Source organism: Monodelphis domestica, chromosome X, assembly GCF_027887165.1.
Source record: "Monodelphis domestica isolate mMonDom1 chromosome X, mMonDom1.pri, whole genome shotgun sequence".
Classification (NCBI taxonomy): Eukaryota; Metazoa; Chordata; class Mammalia; order Didelphimorphia; family Didelphidae; genus Monodelphis; species Monodelphis domestica.
The window spans coordinates 2256692-2279485 of record NC_077235.1 but is presented as its reverse complement, the minus strand read 5'-3'; the positions used below and the strand labels follow the sequence as shown (position 1 = coordinate 2279485).

Below are 22794 nucleotides of genomic sequence, written 5' to 3'. Positions count from 1 at the left end.
CTCCTCCCATGCCCTTTTACTTTAGTTATTATTGATAACATTTTATAAAATATCATCTTTGAGTTATTGAATATTAATTTTAATCTTCACACATGACCAAGGCATCCATCTGGCATTACTTTATCTAATGATAATCATTTATTGTTCTATGCTGCCTTACAATTCCCATGTTTTTCAGCTTCTAATCCCTTTCTCTCCTCAGTATTTTCCCAGTCTGTCACTACTTTATACTTTCTTCCCAATATTGACTCATTGAACTCCCTCCCAGTTCAACTTCTGACTTCCCCGAATTGGTCTCGACTTTGTTACCGTGGCTCAGTTTCCTTCTCACCCTGGAAGTTCCCTCATTCTTTGTGGCTGCCTCCCACTTCTCTTCCACCTTGGTCCCTTTCTCCCATGAGTTAGTTCCTTCCTGGAGTCTTCATTTGAAGGAAAGGCCCAGGCCGGGCAGCCTTTGTTCCTCTCCAGGTTCTGCTTCTGATATTCCAGTCTTTGCCATCATGGCCCCAAAGTGAGTACCTCCCTTTTTTTCAGCTCAGTTCGTGATCTTCCGTCATTAGAATACAAATTCTTTGAGAGCAGTTTTTCTTTTTTATTGCATTTGTATACCTGGTGCTTAGCACATAGTAAACACTTAATAAATACTTGTTAACTTGACTATCTTCTACATTCAGACTCTTTGCTCCCTTGTCCTATGAAATTCTAAGCCTTGCTGAGCTCAACTCTGATTACTCCTACCAGCTCTTTCCTCCACTCTGCTAAACAGAACTGGAGAATTCACCCATTTGTTCTGGTTGGTCCACTACAGATTTGTTATCTGGTATTACCCGGGTCCTCTTCTTCTTTTCTGCTTCCCACAAAAACGGTTTCAAGCCCTCTCTTCTTTCCTCAAGCCTCCAACAGCATACATAACCTTTCCGTACCTCAAGGAACTTGACTGAGAAAAATGCAAAGTCTGATCTAGCCCTTCTTTAAAGCCTGGCTTCTTTCCAAAGTTTCCCTTGAATCTCTAGTCATGGATCAGGGATGTCATTTTCGCCACCAGCCTGCGTACCAAGTTTCCCAATTGTTTGACTGCTGTGCGAACCTGTGATGTCACTGGATCAGGGAATTCTTGGTGTGGACACTGCCCAAGTCTTTATAACCGCATGAAAGACTGCTCCAAAATACAATCTGAACTTTACCGTGAGCTTTTATCTTACACATTGGTAAAAATGACCCAAAATGGCGGGGGGAGGATAGGCACACCCATGCATTCTTAGTGGAGTTAGGAAACGGCACAACCATTTTGGAAAGCCGTTTGGAATTCTGCAAGTCAAGTGACTCTTTGATCCAGAGACTCCATTATTGGGCTTCTATACCTTAAGGAAGCCGTGGATGAGAAGAAAGTTCCTATTTGTAGTAGCCCTTTCTGTGATAGATAAGAATTGGAAACAAAGTAGATGCCCACGGACTGGAGAGTGGCTAAGCAGATTGGGATACTTGAATGTAACTGAATACTACTGGGCTCCAAGAAATGCTGTCTGTGATGAATACAGAGTTTCATAGGCTTATATGAACTTAGGTAGAGGGAAGTAAGCAGAGTCAAGAAAAGAACTTACAGAAAGAACACATCAACAAATCTCAAGAGTAAATGTTACAAAATTGTAAAGATCCGACCGGACTCGGATGAAGAGATAGGAGAAGCCATCTCCAATCCACTCTTTTATATAAGGGGGGGGGACACAATTACACTTTCTCAATGTATTGACCAGTGGTGCTGATTTTATTTTCCTCTCTCAAAAAAATACTACTTGTTATATGAGATAGCTCTCTGGGAAAGGGAAGTAGAGAGACACCGGTGAAACTATAATTATGTTAAAAAAACAAGATATCAAGCAAAACATTAAATATTTTTCAAATGAAAAAGGAAAAGTTAAATACATTTAAAAATAAAAAATAGATAGCAAAGCTATAAGAGCGAGAGGTTTCAGTTCATCCCTCTTATACTTAGATAAATTGAACCAAAAAAATAAGCAGGAAAGGAGTTAAGCATCTGAATAGAATTGGAAAAAAGCTAGATAGGCTAGAACTCTGGAGATTATTGAATTAAGTTGGATTGTTGACGAGAAAAGAGTATACCTATTTCTCAGCTATGCATGGCACATTCATAAAAACTGACCGTAGAAAAAAATAAAAATTGACCAGTTAGGTGGCTCAGTGGATAGAGAGCCAGGCTGAGCGATGGGAGGTCCTGGGTTCAAATCTATCCTCAGATACTTCCTTGCTGTATGACTCCAAACAAGTCACTTAACCTCAGTTGTCTAGCACTTCCCGCTCTTCTGCTTTGGAACCAATACTAAATATTGAGTCTAAGATGGAAGGTAAGAGTTTTTTTTTAATTGATCATGTATTAGGCCATAAAAGCTCACAAACAATTGCAGCAGAGCCAGGGACATTTCATGTTCCTTTCACTAACTGTAATATAATAAAATTACATTCAATGAAAGGCCAGAGATTAGAAATTAATTAGCAACTAAATATCTTAATACTAAAGAATGGATGAATCAAAGAACAAATCATAGAACCAATCAATAATTTTAATAAAGATAATGAAACAAGGCAACTGAGTGGCTCAGTGGATTTGAGAGCCAGACCTAGAGACAGGAGGTCTTGGGTTTAAATCTGATCCCAGATACTTCCTAGCTATGTGACCCTGGGCAAGTCACTTAACTCCCATTGCCTAGCCCATATTACTTTGTTGCCTTGGAACCAATATACAGTATTAATTCTAAAATGGAAGGTAAGACATTTTTTAAGATAATGAGACAACATACTAAAATTTGAGGGATGAAGCCAAAGCAATAATTTTTTGAAAATTTATATCTCCAAACTCTTTCATCAATAAAAGAAATAAAGAATAGTTCAAGGGGACAACTGAGAATAGCTAAACCTTTCACAGATGGATCATTGTATAGTATTACTGTAACTGTGTCATGTTCTCTTGGTTCTGCTCACTGCATTTTGCTTTAGTTTATATGTCTTTCCAGGTTTTTCTGAACTCATCCTGCTCATCATTTCTTATAGCAAAATAGTATTCAAAGCTGTTATGATATTTTTGTGAAAATAGGTCAGTTCCCCTTTTTTTAAATTTCTTTGGGATACAGACCTAATAGTAGCAATATTGCTGGGTCAAAGGGTGTGCATTGTTTTAAAGCTCTTTGGGCACAGTTCCAAAATGCTCCTCAGATCTGTATCGGTTCACAACTCCACCAGCGGTGCCTCAGTGTCCCAATTTTCCCACATGCCCTTCCAACATTTATCATTTTCCTTTTCTATCCTATTTTCCAATCTGATGGGGATGATCTGTTACCTCAGAATTGTTTTCAATTGAATTTCAGTAGTGATTTAGAGCATTTTTATATGACTACAGATAGCTTTTATTTCTTCTTCTGAAAAGTGAGGAATGGCCTGTGTTATTTTTCCCCCTATTACATGTAAAAACAATTTTCTAACATTCATTTTTTTTAAACCCTTACCTTCCGTCTTGGAGTCAATACTGTGTATTGGCTCCAAGGCAGAAGAGTGGTAAGGGCTAGGCAATGGGGGTCAAGTGACTTGCCCAGTGTCACTCAACGGGATAACATTCATTCTTAAAAGTTTTGAGTTCCAAATTGTCTCTTCTGACCCTTCCCTCTTGCCCTCCCCCCTCCCTGAGATGGCATAAATCTGATAGAAATTTACATGTGCAATCATGTAAAGCATTTTCCCATATTGGTCATTTTGTGGAAGAGTTTGCAAATGGAAAAAGAGAAGAAAGAAAATGAAATGAGTACATTTCAGTCTGCATTGTTCTTTTTCAGAGGGCAGGTGATATTTTTCATTATGAGTCTCTGGGAATGTCTTGCATCACTATATTACTGAGAATAACTAGGTCATGGGGAAATGACATATATTCTTAAAAACTAGACTCAGTTATATTTATATTTAAAATGTATTTATGAATATAGAGATATATTTGAGAAATGAGGCACTTGCTAAAATTTTTTCCCAGTTTTCTGCTTTCCTTATAATCTTGATTACATTGGTTTTGTTTGTGCAAAACCTTCTTAATTTAATATAATAAAGATTATTCATTTTACATCTCATACTCTCTTGTTTCATTATAAATTCTTCCGTTATCTATAGATATGGATAGGGGAGCATTATTCTATGTACCCCTAATTGTCTCATGGTATCACCCTTTGTGTCTAAATAATATAACCCATTTCAGCCTTATCTTGGTATATGGTGTGAGATATGTTGGTCTATCCCTAGTTTTTGCCATACTGTTCTCCAGTTTTCCCAGGAGTTTTTGTCAAATGGTGAGTTTTTTGTCCTCAAAGTCCAATACAATCTTTGGATTTATCAAACACTAGATTGCTATGTTCATTTACTTCTATGTATTGTGTACTTAATCCAGTCCACTGATCTGCCACTCTATTTTTTATCCAGTATCAAATTATTTTGATGATTATTGCTTTATAACATACAGTTTGAGGTGTGGTACAGCTAGATCACCTTCCTTCACCTTTTTTCATTAATTCTCTTAATATTCTTGATCCTTTTTTTTTTCAGGTGAATTTTGTTATTTTTTTTCTGGCCCTATAAAATAATTTTATGATAGTTTGATTGGAATGGCACTGAATAAATAATTTCGGTAGAGTCCTCATTTTTATTATGTTGGCTTGGCCTATCCATGAGTAATGAACATTTTCCCCCAGTTGTTTAGATCTGACTTTATGTGTATGGAAAGTGTTTTGAAATTGTGCTCAGATAGTTCCAGAGTTTGTCTTGGCAGGTAGAATTCCAGGTATTTTATAGTGTCTACAATCATTTAAAGTGGAATTTCTCTTTCTATATCTTCTCTTCTAGATTTTGTTGTGAATATATAGAAATGCTAATGATTTCTGTGAGTTTATTTTATATCTTGCATTATTAACATATTTGTTATGTTAACATAACATTTATTACCAACTTGCTAAAGTTGTTAGTTTCAATTAGTTTTTTTGTAGATTCTCTAAGTATACCACCATCTCATCTGCAAAGATGATAGTCTAGTTTCCTCATTGCCTATTCTAATTCCTTCAATTTCTTTTTCTTCTCTTATTGCTTTAGCTAGCATTTCTAGTACAATACTGAATGATAGTGGTGATAATAGGCCTCTTTCGTTCACCCCTAATCTTATTACAAAGGCATGTTGTTTATCCCATTGCAAATAATGCTTGCTGATCATTTTAGATACTACTTATCATTTTCAGGAAAGCTCCATTGACTCCTGTGCCGCCTTCTGTCTTAGTAATAACTCAGACAAAAGATCTAGGGCTAGGCAAACAAGGTTAAGGCTAAGTGATTTGCCCAGGGTCACACAGCTAGGAAATGTCTGAAGACAGATTGGAACCCAGGACCTCCCATCTCTAGACCTGGCTCTCAATCCACTGAGCCACCCAGCTGCCCCCAACCCAGGGCCATTTTCTTAAGGGGTTCTTTTTGATGGTTTTCTTTTCCTGTGATGTGGTTAAGTATTCTATTTCATTTTTTGTTAATCTAGGTAATTTACATTTTTGTAAGTATTCATCTGTTTCACTTAGATTGTTAGCTTTACTGGCATATAGTTGGGCAGAATAACTTCCAAGAATTGCTTTAATTTCTTCATTGGTTGTGATGTCACCCTTTTCGTTTTTTGAAACTGGAAATTTGGTTTTCTTCTTTTTCTTAACCAAGTTAGCCAGTGATTTATCTAGTTTATTTTTTCATAAATCCAATTCCTTGGTTATTAGTTCACTGATTTTCTTTCCATTTTATTAATCTCTCCCTTGATTTTCAGGATTTCTAATTTGGTTTTTAACTGGGGATTTTTAATTTGTTCTTTTTCTGGTTTTTTATTTGCATGCCTAATTCATTGATATGTTCTTTCTCCGTTTTATTGATGTAAGTGTTCAGAGATATAACTGTTACCCTAAGGTACTGCTTTGACTGCATCCCACAAATTTGGGTATGCTGTCTTATTGTCATTCTCTTTAATGAAATGATTAATTATTTCTCTGATTTGTTCTTTGACCCACTAATTCTTTAGGATTAGAGTATCTTGTTCCCAATTAAATTTTAATCTATCTTTCTTCAGGTCTTTATTAAATGTAATTGTTTTGTATTATGATCTGAAAAGGATGCATTTAATATTTCTGCTTTTTGGCATTTGGTTGTGAGATTTTTATGCCCTAGTACATAGTCAGTTTTTCTGACATGCCATTTACCACTGGGAAAAAGGTGTATTTCTTGCTATTCCCATTCGGTTTTCTCCAGAGATCATCATATTTAACTTTTCTACAATTGTATTCACTTATAACCCAATGATGCTACTACTAGACTGATACACCAAAGAGATGCAAGAAAAAGGAAAAAGAGCCTTGTGTGCCAAAATATTTAGAGCAGCATTTTGTGTGTGTGTGATGGCAAAGAACTGGAAACTGAGGGGACTGGCTGAATGAGTTAATGACATATTGTTGTGAAGGATGCTATTGTGTTATAAGAAATTATGAAGGGAATTGTTTCCAAAAAACCAGGGAAGACTTAGGTGACCATCAGTGCAAGACGAAACGAACAGAACCAGGGAGATGATGAAGTACACAAAGAATCAACTGAAAGATCACAGCTACTCTGGACAACAGAATGACCAAGCACAGTTCCAAAAGACTCATGACAAAAAGGTTGTCTCTCTCCAGATAGACATACAGACAGCTGATGGCCCCAGAGTGCAGCCTGAGGCAGAATTCCTTCTTTCTATTCTTTCTTTTATCCGTTTTGTAAATAGCTAATGTGGCAGTCTGTTTTGGCTATGATTATTCATACTCACAATGGATTGTATTTTTCTTATTTTCTTGTTTGTGGGGAGAGGGGTGAACTGAAAATAAAATTTAATAAAAAAAACCCAAATGTTGGAGTAAGCTTAAATTCTAATGAGTTGAGTTCAAAGCAGCAGTTTTGATACTTGATGGTTAAGGTGAAAGTTATGTAGGCTTTTGGCAAATGAGTAATGTATATGTGATTTTGTGAAAACTTAGTGGATATTTAAAAATGAACCTAAAAGTTTAGTGTGCTATTACTTTTGAAAACCTTTACCTTCTGTCTTAGAATCAATACTGTGTACTGTTTCAAAAGCAAAAGTGCAGTAAGGGCTAGGCAGTGGCGGTTAAATGACTTGCCCAGGGTCACACAGCTAGTAAGTGGTTGAGGCTGGATTTGAATTCAGGTCATCTTGACTCTAAGCCCAACACTCTTTCCACTGTGCTCCCAGCTATCCCTAGTGCACTGAGTTAAAGCAGCTCTTGCTTTTGAGTCAACCTGTTAAACTTTCTTATTCTGTTTCCTTGTATTTTAGCACTGACAGCAGTCGATGCCCTAGAGAAGTCTGTGGGAAACTCAGCTGCACAAGAAAAAGAGATGGTTAAAGAAGAAAACTCATCGACTGCTTTTCTCACGTTTGCAGCCCAGTTTGCTTTAGAGGTAATACGGGTGTACCTGTTTCATTTTTTCTCTCCAAAATTGAAGGCGACGTGATGTAGCCATCTTGTGTTTCTTTGTTAATCTCATCTAGGCTACGTAGCACTATTCTAGATGCTGGTGGATGCATAAAAAAGAACATAAAAGATGTGGTTTCTTCTCTCACAGAGCCTAGGAAATCTGCACCAGTGAATGAGTGAACATTTATCAATCTGTGCAAGATGGCGGCACAACCTCCATGTTCTGAGTCTTTGCCACCACAACAAAAGAGCTCCTCTAGATATTTTGGCCCACGTGGGTCCCCTTCCTCTTTCTTTGATCTCTTAGGGGTTGAGACTTTGGCTCAAAGGATAAGCTCAGTTCCAGACTAGCTTAACCAGTCCCCAGCTCCACTAGTGTTTTCTCTTTTGTTAGCTTTGCCACTCTGAGGGATGGGAGGATGCGGCCTCAAAGTTGTTTGATTTTTTTTTTCACTAATTCATAGTGACTTGGAGCATTTTTTTTTCACATGGGTTGAGATAGTTTGGATTCTTCCCTTGAGGCATACTTCTTCATGGTTTTTGACCAATTATTGACCAAGGAAACGCTTATGTTTTAAAGCAAGTCCAAATTAAAATGCAAAATGCAAATGCCTGTCTTCTAGCTGACTTGGGGACTTGTGGCTGCCATCTGTCTCAACTGTGTAGTTTCCTCTGAAATCCTTGGTAAGCCTGTTTGGTCCCTGTAACAGTCAGACTTAAGAAGCACAAATGCCTGCAATCCTCTGCTTCGAGGAAGGAAGAGCAGACTTCCAGAGACTTCTACCACTGACACCATCCCGAGCGCAGGCCACTGCCACTTGCTTTTCACTCTTGTTGAATGATATATATTTTTGTACCCAACTTCGTGTGTGTGTATATGTGCGTCTACGTAGTCTTCATTTTTTCTTTCAGAAGAGAGTGAAGTTCAAATGTCAGCCCCTTGCCCAATGCATTCCCTCTTTGTAGAGAAGCCTGCTTGTACCCCTTGATTGTGGGAACTCCTTTTCTTTCCTTCCTGCATCACCACCATGAGTTCTGTTATCTCTAACCAAGCCCAGTCCGTTTATCCTGTACTCATCTTCCCAAAGTGCCACCTTGCCCACGTCGCTTCCTTACTGGAGTGTTGTTCTTGTCTAAAGAGTACAACCTAAACCCTTGGCAGTCTGGTCCTTGCCTGGGTCTCCTGCTTCATCCCCTAACCTGAATCATCCTCTATTTCGTCTGCTCTTTGACTTGCATTCCAGTTGCACGGGGTGGGGGGGGGGGTCTGTCTCTTTCTTACTCATCTTTTCATACCCTAAATTCTGCCTCCCTTCTTCAAAGCGTGGGCTTCTTTGCTCAGTCACTCTGGCCTTCTTCTAAACTCAGCAACAACTCACTTCAACAGAAACTCTTGTTATTGAATAGTTTACAGTTAGGTGGCATTTTGATTGCAAATTGCCTTCTATTCATTAACTCATTGGATTTTGACAACAACTTTATGAGTTTAGGAGTTCCAGTAATACGATTCCAGTGTTATAGATGAAGAAACTGAGGCTCTACAGCCAGATGACATTCCCAGGGTCATTCAGCTAAGCATTCAAACTCGGGTCCCCTGACTCCCAGCACCTAGCCATGGCGCTGGCTTGGCACCTGCCACATGCCACCTTGTAATGTTATCTGTCTTGCATCCCTGGCACCTCATCCATAGTGGGTGTTCAGTAAAAGTCTTATTGGCGTGTAAAGGGTTGATAATAAAGTGGATGTATGTAGATCTAGGAAGAGGCCAGTACAGAATGTGCTTGTACATAATGCATGTGATGGGGAGTAGGTGGGACTGCAGGTAATTCTGTGATTTGCAGCTGAATAGCAGAGAGCTTTGAAAGAAAAGGTTAGAGGTTTATAATTGATTCAGGAAGCAAAGGAAGAGCCAGTAGAAGAATTGGGAATAGACACACAATAGGACTGTAGTTCTGAGAGAGACTAATTTTCAAGGGGGCAAGAGACCCCGAAAGGCTGCAGTAATTTAAATGAGCTGAATGAAGGATGGATGAGCTATCCGCAGGAAATTGAGCTTCGACGCTCATAAAAGAGCAAGTAGAGGGGCCATTTGTTTGTTCCTGAGGACATCTTTGCAAATGGCATTTCAAGTTCTGCTGAGATGAGGACAGAGGCTGTACTCATGTATTCAGACCCATTCTTCGCAAAGTTGGGAATTGTGTCTTCATCCTCCCATCTTTTAGTCATTTCCTTTCCTTCTAAGAATGTAGAACGAAGTTGTTCATGCTCTCTGCTTTTCTCGAGGAAAAGGAACCGAGACTATGGAAACATTGTTCATGTGTGTGAAGTCAATTTAACATCTGAGAATGTATGTGTCATCTTTGCAGAATGGGCAACAAGATGTGGCTAGAAGAGCTCTGGAGTACTTATCTCAACACTCACAAGACTTGCAACAAGTCCTTACTGCTTTGAAGTAAGTAGTCAGCAGTCAGTAAGGGAAAGAACTGATTTAGCCATCAGACTCCTTGCGCTTCAGTGAGCCTTTGCTGAAGTGTTAGTGCTGATGGGAACATTCAGTCAGTCAAGTGGATCGGTGCCTCCTCACACTAACGGGGAAATCCAAGGGCTCCAAGAGAAAGAAAAATTGGGTGGGAAAGCACTTTCCTGCCATTTTTCTCCCCAATCCTCTCAGGACCTCTCCAGGGTAGGTAGGGTTAGATGTTGAGGATCTTCCTTTTTTTTGAGGCGAAGAAACCGAGGCTGAGAAAGCTGGCTTGTCCATTAGTGGTGGCAGAGCAAGTTCTTGAGAGCAGGTTTCCTGCCTTCCCACAGTGGCTAAGCCTTTTAGGGCAGGGGTGATTTGGGCAGTTTGGGACCCTTTCCAGCAACCACACCTCTGATAGCCCCTTCAGCAACTCATTCCATTGTCCTTGGAGCCAGTGACCCCATGAGTCAACTTTTCTCTGACTCAAGGTGTCTTGGGGAAATGGTGGCAGTGATAGAACCAGTGGAAATTTTGATGGTTGTGTTCATTTTTGTGTAGGTGTTTGATTCGTCTAACTGTGCCCCAGATCTCTCAAACAACAGAATGTGAAGGAAACCGGTAAGTTGCTGCCACAGAAATTATTTATTTGCACCCAGGAAATATTCTGGTAAGGCAACATGTACCGTAGAGGCTTCTTCTTTCCCTTGGCGTGTAAAAATGTAAAAAGCTGTAGCGTCCCTGATCCTCCTGATGGAGGCACCTTGTTGGCCTTAGCTCCTGGCTAGGAGGACCCAATCTGCTGCTAGTGCTCCATTCTGGGGCTGTCGCCCAATGGAGTCTGTTTGGATTCTGCAGCTCTGCTAAAGATTTAGCAGTCGAGGGGTGGTTTTATTCAGAGTCCTCTGCCTCTAGAAATTGTAAAGGAAAGATGATCTCTTCCGGCCTTTCACGAGGCTCAGTCTCCAGAAGAAACGACTAGTTCAGCTCAGCCTTCCAGCTGCCAGCCATTCTGAACTCTCCTCTTGGTCAAGAACATTGACATGCCTGCTCCCTTCTCTCCCCTCCTTGTTTTAGGCCTGGAATCTTGGACACCTCCCTCTTGATCTCCAAAACCTTGGTGTGAGGGGAGTCCGCAGACAGACCTCAGTGCCAGCTCTAGGCAGAGACCTTTAGTGGCAGACTTAGAAGGGGGGCTTTGAAGGCCATTCACTTGACCTGGCAGTGTGTGCATCAGATCTCAGTCATTCAGACAACTGCTGTGTGTTGGGCTGGGGTGTGGAAGGGAAAAGGTCAAACTAGGGATTTTTAAGAGCGGCCTCATCCAATTATTTTGGAGATGCATAGACCAATGCAAAGGGTCCTTTTAGAGCTTGGGGCCTACTTGACTGGATAAATCAGACCAATTTGTAGAGACAGCTTAATGCATAATGCGAAAAACCTCAAAATTAGGTGGCCTGGGTTCTAGGCCCATGAATGAACTCTGTGGCCTTGGGCAAGTCCCTTTCCCTTTCTCAGGCACGATTTCCTCATCTACACAATGAGAGCTTTGTTATAGGTCTCAAAGGATCCTTCCTGTTTCCCAGACCAAAGGCTCATAGGATTTAAATTCACAGTATCTGTCTCCATGCTGACAGTGTTGTTCCAGTCCTGTGGCAGAGATCCTGGAGTTGCTTTCCATTTCCTTCTCCAGCTCATTTGGCAGAGGAGGAAACTGAGGCAAACAAGGCTAAGTGAGTTGCTCAGAGTCACAAAGCTAGGAAGTGTCTGAGGCCAGATTTGCACTCACACAGATGAGTCTTCCCGATTCCAGGTCCAGCACTCTATTCCCTGCAGTGCTGCCTGGCTGCCCTAACGGTTAATATATGAATGTGTTCTCAAGTAGTTCAGACCTCTTCCTTGAAACCCTGTTTGCAAGCCCATTCATCCTACGTGTTGTGCCCCTTAAAAGAAGAAGGGTTAAATTTAGTAGCATGAGCAACAAACTGGAGATCGGTAGAGCTCTTGGGTTCTTGTTGACCTTACCCCTAGCTGTGTAGCTATGGGCAAAACAATTAGCCTCTTGGAGTCCCTGTTTTGTTACATGAAAAATGGAGATAAGAAAGTCTCTAGTGCCAGCCTCCCTCACAGGACGGTTATAAGACTCAAAGGAGAAGGAGAAACCAATCGATTGATCGCCAAAAAGCAAGCAATCATTGAAATGTTAAGAGGAGAAGAACAAAACATAAAAAGTCTTAGAGGGCATAGGAATAAGAAGTGCAAAGCCATTCTCTACCTGAATGGTCCTTGACAGCCCCCTTCTCCCTTGAGCCTCACAACAGTCCTGTGAAGTAAGCAGGGCTGGAATGAGCCCATTTTACAAATGAGTCAGCTAAGGCTCTAAAAAGGCAGCAATGGCTTGTACAAATTCATTATTAGTCTACAAGCCAGACCTTCTGACTCGAGGTGCAGTGTTCTTCTTCACTGCCCAGTGCAGTCTCAGACTTTCCAGTCTTGCCTCAAAGCACCTTGAGAAGAGAGATCTGCTTGGAAATAGCTAGAAAACACTCATGTATTTTCTTTAATCCAATTACAGAAAGGAAGAAATAAGTAGAATTTGGTCTTGGCTGAAGACAGGTAAGCCTGGTTTGGTTCTTTTCTTTCTCTGTAGTCTAGCTAATGCTTTGATCTTGAGACACAGCCATGAGCCTGTTGCCTACAAGGTGGAGCCTGCATCAGTATTTGTTCCAGTAGACCCCCATTCTCACGACTAACTTTTATCTAGAAGTGTTTAGTCTTAGAATCGATACTAACTGTTGCTTCTGAGGCAGAAGAGCAGTAAGGCTGTGGAGCGTGTTGGAGGGGGCTGCTCCCTTCCCCCTCTCCATGCATGCTCAAGAACATTTATCATATCACCTGCCCAGCAGCCCAGTGGGAAAGCTTCCTCCATCCCCTGTCTGGGGTAAGGCAGGGGCTCTCATGTGACATGAAGGTTGCATTTTGTGGCCCTTGGTCTCTAAAAGGTTTGCCATCACTGGGCTAAGACAATTGGGGTTAAGGGAGTTGCTCAGGGTCACACAGCTAGGAAGTGCCTGAGGCCAGATTTGAACTGAGGTCCTCCCAACTCCAGCCACCTACCTGCTATCCATAAGTGTTTGATATACATAAGACTGTATTAGACAAACTAGGACTCCTACTGTTTTTCCCTTGCCCTTGGAATCTGACTTGAATGCAAGACACCTTGGAATATCCATGGCACTTCCTTCCTCTAGCTGATAGCTCTTTTCCTCTCTCACGATACACTAGAAAGGCAGTGTGGAATCATGGAGACAGAGCCATTCTTAGAGCCAAGAAGACCTGGGGTTAATATCTGGATCAATGTTGGACATAATTTGGCTGTGTGACCTTGGGCAAGTCACTTAACATCTCAATCGATGTCTTAAGCAACTCTCTAAATGAAGTTGTAGGAAAGCTTCCAATCAGCATTGATAAGAGGGAGTGTTTTCATATGGGAATTACACACACCAATGAAATCACAGGTCAAGATTAAAAACCAAACAGAACTCAAAAGCTCAGCCCATTAGTGGCATGTTGGGAGAGGACAGGGGTGAAAAATCAGTGGGAACTCAATAAATGGTAGGCTAACCTATTGATACTCCTCTTTCCATTCCCAATCTCTTCCCCCCCCCCCTTCCCTCACTTCTTTCTTTTAAATTGATTGGTTCTGGATTACCAAAAAAATCTCTTCTCTTTCCTTTTCATTTATTTCTTTTCCGTTGGAAAAACAAATAAAAAACTTCCCTCAAGGAAGGCTCAAACTACAGGCCTTATTCCGCCTCCCAAGTCCATCAATCTCTCTGTCAGGAGGCAGGTATCATGTTCGATTACTGTATTGGTAAAGTTTTCTCAGTTGTTTTATGGTTCTCCTGATTTGATTCAGTTCACTTTGTATCAGCCCATATAAATCTTCTCAGGTTTCTCTGAAGCTGTCCCCTTCCTCATTTCACATAGCACAATAGTATCCCATCACATCTTGGGCCCCAACTTGTTCAGCTATTCCACAGTCAGTGGGCAGCACCCCCCTCAGTTTCCAGTTCTTGGACCCCACAAAAAGAATTGCTGTAGATATTTTTGTACATATGGGGCCTTTAGCTCTTCCTTTGATGCAGTTTTTTATGTGCAGTTTAGTGACTAGGCCTAAAGTCCTCAATTACTTTTCTGAGTGGTCAGTGGTCCACAACTCGACCAAGAGTGCTTCAGTGCACGACATGTTTTCCCTCAGCCTTTCCTACAATTTACTTTTTTCTTTTTTGTCCACTTGACAAGTCTGATGATGGGTGATTCTTCACTTCTTTCTCATCATTCTGTTTTAAATGTTTATTTCTTCACTCTAATATTTATCTCTCCTTGTCTCAGCAGGCCCTAAAATGTACTAGCTGTGTGGCCAAGGAAATCTCTCTGAGCCAAAGTTTCTCCTCTTTTGTACAAATGGAGCCCAGTAGCCATTGTTCCAATCTCCTTGGGTCATGATGATGATTCAGTGAGAGAGGGCATGCTTAAATTGTGACAGAGAAGCTGGTCTGTTATGTCTGATGGTATTAATGATTCTGGTTTTTCAAAAGGTGAATGGGTTCCCCAAAGTTTAGTCTTACTGATCCTTTTCTTAGCTGAAGTTTCTTTTGGGGTGCCCACAGGTGCCAAGACTGAACTTTCTAGATTAGTGATTCTATTTGGTAGCATATTTTCCCTTTGATGCAGCCCACCAGAGACTTGCTGAGCCCGTAGCAAAAGAGAATCTGACTTTGGATGTGTGGACTAATGAAGCCCATTGGTTCCGAAAAATAGGTAAGAGATGAGTCGGCCTATGGCAGAGTCGCCAATCAATTCTTCCCTCTCTTTCAGCTTTCTCTTCCCCTGCTTTGTCTCATCTCGCCCATTAGCCTCCAAATGTCAATTGCCGCCACACGCTACATCTTGTGGAGGCAGTTGCCAGGGTGATGAGTGAGCAAAGGAGCACAGAAATGTCACAACCCCAGCGGGCTCTGTTTGGCCCTTGCTGCCTCATAGCCAAGGTGCTAATTTAGCTTAGGGAGAAAATGGATGAAATGAAGCCCTTCAGCTTTTGAAAAAAGAATGTCCACGTTCTGATTGTAAAGCAGCTTCATGCTCTTGACCTTAGGAAAATGAGGAAAGTCATTTCCCGGTCCCTGAGAACCTCTCTCCTTCGGCTGAATTTTAATGTCAGGGCAGCAGAGCTCTCACCCCACTTCAATATTGCTTAAAGGTGGCTCCCCCACCCTTTCAGAAGCTTGGATGGTCATGGTTTGTTTTGTTTGAGCCTCGCTTTCTTCAACTGAATTTCACTTCTCCTGCCATTCGTTGCTTCTAGTTCATAGAATAAGAGAATGTCAGAATTGGAAGGGATCCCCAAAGTAAGTCACTAGTCCTGAGGTGGCAAACATGTTCCCCCCATAGGGCTGCTCCAAGCAGTCCACAACTCTCCCAAGGAAAGCCTGCACCACATTCAGATGTCATTGGGAAATTTTGAACAAAATCAATGAAAATACAAGACAACAGAAACAGCATTCCATTTTATAACTTAGTTGCTATTTGACTTTGACACCACTGATCAAGTTCTACTCCCTCAAAGAAGGGAGGAAATTGAGAAGATCCAGAGAAGGGAAGAGACTTGGCTAAGGTCACAAAGCAAATCTTCTATAGTGAATGGAATAAGCATTGAAACTGGGAGTTGAGATCTATACTTTGAGTCCTGGTTTTGCTATAGCCTTGGGCAACTTACTTCCCTTTCTGGGTCTCAGTTTCCTCTTTTGTAAAATGAGGGGATCGGGCCTGATCTCTCCTGTTCTATACACGTTTATGACGTCCTCCTCTGATAACCTTGGCCGAGAGTGTAGGTGCCCCTGGGCCTGCAGAGCCCCAGCTCCAGCTGCTCCACTTGGGCCCTCCATTTGATGAGGCTTCTAGCTAGGTTGTACATAAGGAGATCAGCTTTGCAGCCCCCAAAGTCTAAGTCTCATGGTAGAAGTAGGACTCAAACTCAGGCCCTTTTTAGTCCCAAGCCAGTGCAGGTAAGGACCCCCTAAGGAGTCTCCCAGAAGCATGTCATGGAGCAGCCTTGACGGTGTGTGTGCTTCACTTAAGACTTCCCACCTTGACTCATTGATCCCTGTTGGCCAGCAGACTGAAGTTTGGGGCCTGAGAAACAGTAAGTTGTGGCCCACTGTGCAGAGAAGCATGGTAAGCCTACAACTGATTCCGTTTTTTTTCTTAGCTCCCAAGAGCTAAGAAAACTTGCTTAAGAACTTTCAAGGCTCCTCTGAGTCCCCCAACTATACTACCGTGTCAGGATAGGGGGAGCAGTGAGTGTAATAGAATGTAGAGATGATGTCCAAAAGGTTTTCATTATGATACTCTATTTGATGTGTTTCCTTTGAGCCTGGAACTTGGCCATGCAATGTGAAAAGTGCCCGGGAACCATGCGAGACTTCTTCCTGCTTTCTTATGAGGTATGATTGGTTTTCCTGCTAGGAATCCAAGAGCACAGCTATGCCAAGTGCTAAGTGAAGAATGGGTCCAGTCCAAACCCAAGAGACCTTTCCAATGCCTGCCCGTAAACAGGCATGGCTAGACTTAAGGTGGGCGTGCTCCTTGGGTGCAGGATGAGGAGAAACCTTCAAGTCTCCCCCAAGAGAATGTAGCTCTTTCTTCCGACAGACTCTAGGATACTGACACATAGCTGTGGCTGCCTTTTGCTTTCCGAGTGCCTAGAAAGCCACAATTGGAAGGAGCCATAGGGGTTGTGGGATTCAACCCTCTGAAGTTACAGAGTGGGAAATAGAGGCCCAGGGAGGGACTTAAATGCTGGTGATGAGAATGGCAAGTATGCCAATCCCTGAGGAGCCAGCAGGTATTGATGGTTAAGGCTAGTCATGGCCCTTTAACTTAAGTGAACTGGGCTCTAAACTTGCCTCTCCCACTTCTGGTGGTTCCTCCTCTAGGCCTCAGTTTCTTTTTCTGTATGATGAGGGGTTTGGACCAGGGGATGCTTGAGATGTACACATGGCTGTGTGTTGTGCTGGGTTTTGGTGGTGTTTGGTTTTTTCCCAGTGGAAGTCCAGGGAGTGTTTCCTCCACCCCAAACAAAGGACAAAATCTGTCCAATTTGGCGTGTCCTCTTGGCCCAGATCCCTGAATTCATTGGTGTAGGAAACTCCAAATATCAGTTTTCGTTTCCGTTCTCTTTAATACCAAGGAGGACTCTGCTTGTCACAAGGAATCATTTGGAAATTCCAACACAAACTGAGGAGAAAATCACCCGATAAATGAACTCTGGGGCAGAAAGTAGTTCTTGCTGCTGGAAGGGTAGAATCCCCATGGGGGAAGGTAGTGCAGACATCACAAAATCAGGGTGAAATGAAAACCCGGGCTTTGTTAATAAGAAGTGCTGGTGTGTCCAGGCACCTTGTATTACGCTGTCCCAACAGGCCGTGACTGATTCTTTTGGCCTGCCAGAGTTTTCATCATTCACTTGTGTTCCACTTATTTTCCTCAGCTATCCCAGTTATGTCCCTCCGAGAAAACAGTTCTGACTTCCCAAAAGGCCTGCTTGCTGATGGTGGCTGCTGCTGATTTAGAACTTGGGAGAAGCGCTTCAGAAGCTTCCCAGCAGGTAATGTGTAGCAAAGATGAGAGTCTACTGTCTGGCTAGAAAAGCAGTGGGGAGGGGATCAGTTCCCTTCCAGCTTCCCTTCCATCTACCTCTGCTTTCACTCCCATCTTATTCCTCCTAAATTCTAAGACCTCGCTTGTCCTGGTCTCCCCCTCTTCTAGTGGCTCAAACAGCTTCTAAATTCCTTTGGTACCTGGCCTTGGGCAACTCTGTCCTCTCTGGAGGGAACATTCTCTGCTGTCTCGGAGGGCCGCCGGGACTTTGCCCAAATCCTTCACCATTTCCTTGGGAGACCAGGAAATGGCTCGTAGGCTGACTTGACTCAGATCTCTCAGGCCAGTACTACATCTCACTCTGACGAAATCTCCGCTAAGGCTGTGAAGTCCCAGGGGCACCGATTGCAACTTGGAATCAGGGCGGAGTCAGCACTGGGGCTACACTTTTCTTTCTCCTGTTAGAAGCCAATTCTTACCACTTGGCTTCCTCTGATATTTTCAGCACCAGGCTTTCCATGTTACTGTTTACTAGACTTTTGGTCACACAGACTCCATGGACCCTCAGCCTTCCTGCTTCACTTCTCTCATTCCCTAGCTCCAGAAGAGCCTGCCGCCTGGACCTTTAAGGGCATTTATTTAGCACAATGTCCTCATTTTTGCAGATGAGGAAACTGAGACCTCAAGTGGTTAAGTGGCTGAATAATTAGTAGAGCTGGATTACCTGCCATGACATTTCTTTTCCTGTCCCTTTCCTTCTTCAGAACAGTCCTCTTTGAAGAAGCCTTTCCCCCTTATGTGGGATGCCCTCAAAGTCTTCGGGCAGCTTTAAATATCCTTCTCTTACAACTGCCCAGACACTATGGAAATACCCCATATATTGGCCCCTCATCCTGATAAGCAGCTCTGCTGTCTTTTGGCCTTCTTTGGAGGAAAGGAGAATATAAAGGAGAGGGGGATTCTGAGCTCGATCCCTCTGGGGCTAGGGAGAGATTGCAGATTTGTGTTCCCTACTTGGGTCTGATCTTGGGATTCCAGCAACGGTGTGTTTCGAAAGAGCATCAGCCCCTTTTTGCTGATGATGAAACTGAGGCCGAGGGACTTGCTCACCGCCAGGATTTGAGCTCGTTATTGCTGTCGTCGGGATAGTGTGGTTTCCTTCTTTTTCACGAGCTCTCCTGTTGGAGAAATAGGCATAGGTGTTCACTCAGGGCTGTGGCTCAGTGCATCAGGCAAAAATGGGAAATAATGAAAAATCTACAAACTCTTGAGAAAAATCCCTATGCTGACCATTCGAGCTTCTTCTATCTGTGCCTTGCTCTTTTCTAGGTTTTTCCACAATCCTCTCCCCTCACTGTCTTCCTTTATCTTTTCCTAGAACTCAAAAAGATTGTCCTAATCATTGAGCTTTCTTGCCTTTGAATGGTGTTCCAGGTAGGCCATCAAGAATACTCAATTCCCTTTGGTCTTCTGCATATAGACTTTATCATGGCTGGGGATTAGATTCCAGGGCTCTGAATGTCTCTGATGGGAACCTGCTGAGTTCTGATGTGCTTGGAGGCCTGCCTCCCTCCTTCCCTGAGACCCCAGGAATTGAGGCTCTTCCTCAGCTGAGGCCAGATGCCTAGAGGCTGCAGACAGGCTGCACTCATTGTGTCCCAGTTGTTTCCTCCATTATGTGTGAGTGGGAAGAGGAGAGGGGCAGGCGGAGATGTTGGGGCATTCCTTAGATCATCTCAATCCTAGCAGCTTAGAATTGTTTATCAGACTCACCAGCTGCTGTTATGACTCACCAAAGACGTTGCTATGCCCCCCAATTTCTTGCTGAACCTCCTTCTTTTTCCAGGGACACCAGGGCTGTGATCTTTACCAGGCTGCCAAAGAACTGGGGATGAACTCGAACTCCATGAGGATATCTGATTTTCTGAGCTGCTTTCTGATAAATTGTTGAGATGTTGCAAAAAGTTTGTTTATTCTAATTTAATTCTCTCTTTTTTTGCTATATAGACTGAGCTGCTGAGTCGGGCACTTGAGCATATACAGGGGTGCAAAGAAATCTCGAATGTCCTGAAATTAGCAGGTATGATGGGAGCTAACTTCATTATGTGGTTTCTTTAGAGCTGCCACTTCTGCCCAGCAATGCCACCATGAGGTCTGTTTCCCAAGGAGATCAGGGGAAAAGGAAAAGAGCCTGTATGTTCTCAGATATGCTAGCAGCTCTCCCTGTGGTAGCAGAGAACTAGAAATTGAGGGCATGGCTACACAAGCTGTGGCCTGCGCAGCGCCATGAGAAATGAGGAGCACATTGGTTTTAGAAAAACCTAGAAAGATTTGCATGAAATGAGCAGAACCAAAGGGTAACTGTGAATGGCTCTGCTAGTGTGGAGGATCGAGGGCTTCAAATGCTTTCCACCTCCAGAGGAAGAACTGACATGGGGTAGTATGTATCGTATGGCCACACACGCACAGAGAAAACAAAACGTTCGCCTTCTTTAGCGTGCGGTTGGAGGGAGAGGGAGGGAGACGACGCAGAACTCAAAACGTAGCCCCCAAATCAAACGAGATGTCATTGGGAGGGAAATATTTAACAAAAGAAATACAAACATGATGGAACATGAAAAGACCAGACCCAAAAAGGAAGTGCTATTCCCAACGTTACAGTGCCACAAACCCAATACCAGGACTAGAAGCCCGAGCCATTGATACTGAAAGGATGACTAGCAAAACCTAATGGTTACACATTCTCCCTAGACATCAACAAGACTTGGTAATGGATTTCAAAGGAGAGGAGAGAACCCAAGAGAAGCCCAGAGTTTTACCAGCGGTTGGCAGAAGTTGTGTGGTAGACAGGAAGGGGGAGACCCATGATAGAGTCAAAGAAATGTTGTGGTCTGACCCAGGGAGAAAGAAGCCATAATAAGCATGTCTCACAGAGAGACACTGATCCTCTGGGCTGACCCATTTAGAGACTGTCCATTCTGATTTTTCAGGGCATTGGCCCTTTACGTGGCTGATCAGGTTGCAACTTAAAGGCGGGGCGCGGTCTCTTCTGTGAGTTCTCTCTCTCTTCTTATTATTGAGGCTTTGTCAAAAATCTTTGTGTCCTGGGTTCAGCGCTCAACTAATTACGTTCCTATTCTCTTGCAATCTTTTTTGGAACCAAAGTATATTCATCTCTCTCTATAACTTGCACATGCCCTATCTACGGTTGATGTCTGATGAGCAAATTTCTCCTGTCCCCTCAAAATGCTTACTTACACGCTCTGGAGTCTGATAATTGACAGGACGGTGAAGGAAGCCCATTTTGGGTGTCAGATGTTGATGTGAGGGTTCTGCCACTGAGGGAGGGAGGGAGAGAGAGAGAGACAGATAGATACAGAGGGGGAAATACAGAAGTAGGGCCAGCCAGGCGTTATGCATCCACTCCATTTATTATGACAAAGAGGCAAGCTTTGAGAGAGAGAGAGAGAGAGAGAGAGAGAGAGAGTTCTATTAGGCAATTAGATCCATATGTCAAGATATACATATGTTGGTGAGACATCTGCCTTCGAGATGACAGAAAGATTTTCTGTTTGTGGAGTGTTGGTGCAAGAGGTCTAACGCTTTCTCAGGACAAACAGAACACAAACATCTCTTATAGAAACCCTCCTTGAATATGTCCTCAGAGAAGACATTTACTTGCCGCTCAGCCTTGTGCATGACCTTTGGCTGAGAGGAGCAGTGCCTCTCTGGGAGATTTACTTATGACTCTTTTCTCCCTGGGTCAGACCCCAACATCTTTTTGACCCATCAGACCAGGAGGAGCAGGTTGCATGATGTTTCACTTTTGATAGGTGGAATGTTGTTGTTCTGGTTGGGTTGACCTAAAGGTCCACTGGAGATGCAGGTTCGTGGCTCAAGTTAGGTCGTGGGCTCACATCGAAAGAGATCTGGGAGTCATCTCCTTGGAGGGAGTAGTTGAAGTTATGGGAATGATTGCCAAAAGAGAGCCAGAACAGACTCCTGGGGAAGGGATCAGGAGCTAGCAAAGGAGATTTCAGAGGTGTGGCTGGGGAGGTAGGAAGAGAATCAAGCATGTAAGGTGTCTGAGGCCACAGGAGGAAACATGATCTCTCCAAAAGGGTGAGTCATCAGGGCTGCCCAGAGAGAAGGGAAGGAATGCTTAAAGGGCCAGTTGGTAACCTTTGGCACATACTAAATACTCATTGCCTGCCTGCAAGGGAACACCTCTCAGTGGCAACTGCAAGGGGTTGAGGTTAGACAACTTTGAAAATGGTTAGCAGTCAAGGCTCTGCTCTCAAAGAGAGCTGAACTCCTAGCTGCTCAGGGCAGAAGGACCAAGGAGTAGAATCCTCCCCCTGCCCCAATTCGTTTTAGGACTGGGGGGATCTGTATGTGTTTATAGGCAGAGAGGAAGGAGCAGCTGATGAAAAAGGAAGCCACAGAGGCAGATTTCAGGCTGGTTATAAGGTGGGGGGGGGTTAAAATGTTTCTCTCTCACCATGTGGTTCCAGCAGAGGTGAGGTGGCCACTTGTCACAATAGTTTAGGGACTGTGTGGGCCTTTCCTTTCTCCTCTCTCCTGTTGAGTGACTACAAAGTCCAGGGTACATATTTAGAATCCCCCTGGGCGGGAGAGCCCTACAGTGTTGCTTTGGCATTTTTGCAGGCCAGTGGTAAACCTGGCAGTGACTTCAGGAAGCGTGGGTGCTGCTGCTGCTAGCAAATGTGTCCAGGTTGTAGAAGGGATCTGGGGGCTGAGAGATTTCGGGGTGGGGGGGATATTCTGCCTAAGGGGGTGGAAATAACCTTTGAGTTGTGAATGAAATTCATTTTCCTGCCCAAGCAAAGCTCCCTAGCAGAGCACTTAGGGTGGGAGAGAACAATGGACTGTAATCACTGAGTGGCTGGCTTTTCTACCTCTTCCTCAGGGGATGGCTCCAAGGATCCAACTGAGAATTTGCTTCTCCTTTATGAAATTGAAGCCAGAGCCAAGCTGCATGATGCGGGCCTGACCAGCCTCCTGGAGTCCGTGTGGGAGCTGCCTCAATTAGAGACTAAAATACTAGAGACAATTGCCTGTAAGGATTATAGAGGAGTGGCCATTTTCAAGCCTACTTCTTAGCCTTTCTTC

At 43.1% G+C, this 22794-nt stretch overlaps 1 protein-coding gene across 5 annotated transcripts in view; it reads left to right on the top strand.

The window, feature by feature from the left end:
• Positions 1 to 22794, top strand: part of TEX11 (testis expressed 11) — a 212543-nt gene that overhangs the window by 179650 nt on the left and 10099 nt on the right. For 4 of the 5 annotated variants that reach the window (XM_056809469.1, XM_056809470.1, XM_056809468.1 and 1 more), the window contains 9 exons: positions 7397 to 7521; positions 9905 to 9990; positions 10561 to 10620; positions 12575 to 12615; positions 14737 to 14823; positions 16435 to 16505; positions 17552 to 17668; positions 19669 to 19741; positions 22592 to 22741. In XM_056809469.1, the coding sequence (XP_056665447.1) occupies positions 7397 to 7521; positions 9905 to 9990; positions 10561 to 10620; positions 12575 to 12615; positions 14737 to 14823; positions 16435 to 16505; positions 17552 to 17668; positions 19669 to 19741; positions 22592 to 22741 (810 nt within the window). The remainder of the gene's footprint in view (positions 1 to 7396; positions 7522 to 9904; positions 9991 to 10560; positions 10621 to 12574; positions 12616 to 14736; positions 14824 to 16434; positions 16506 to 17551; positions 17669 to 19668; positions 19742 to 22591; positions 22742 to 22794) is intronic. The other variant, XM_056809471.1, reaches the window with a different exon arrangement.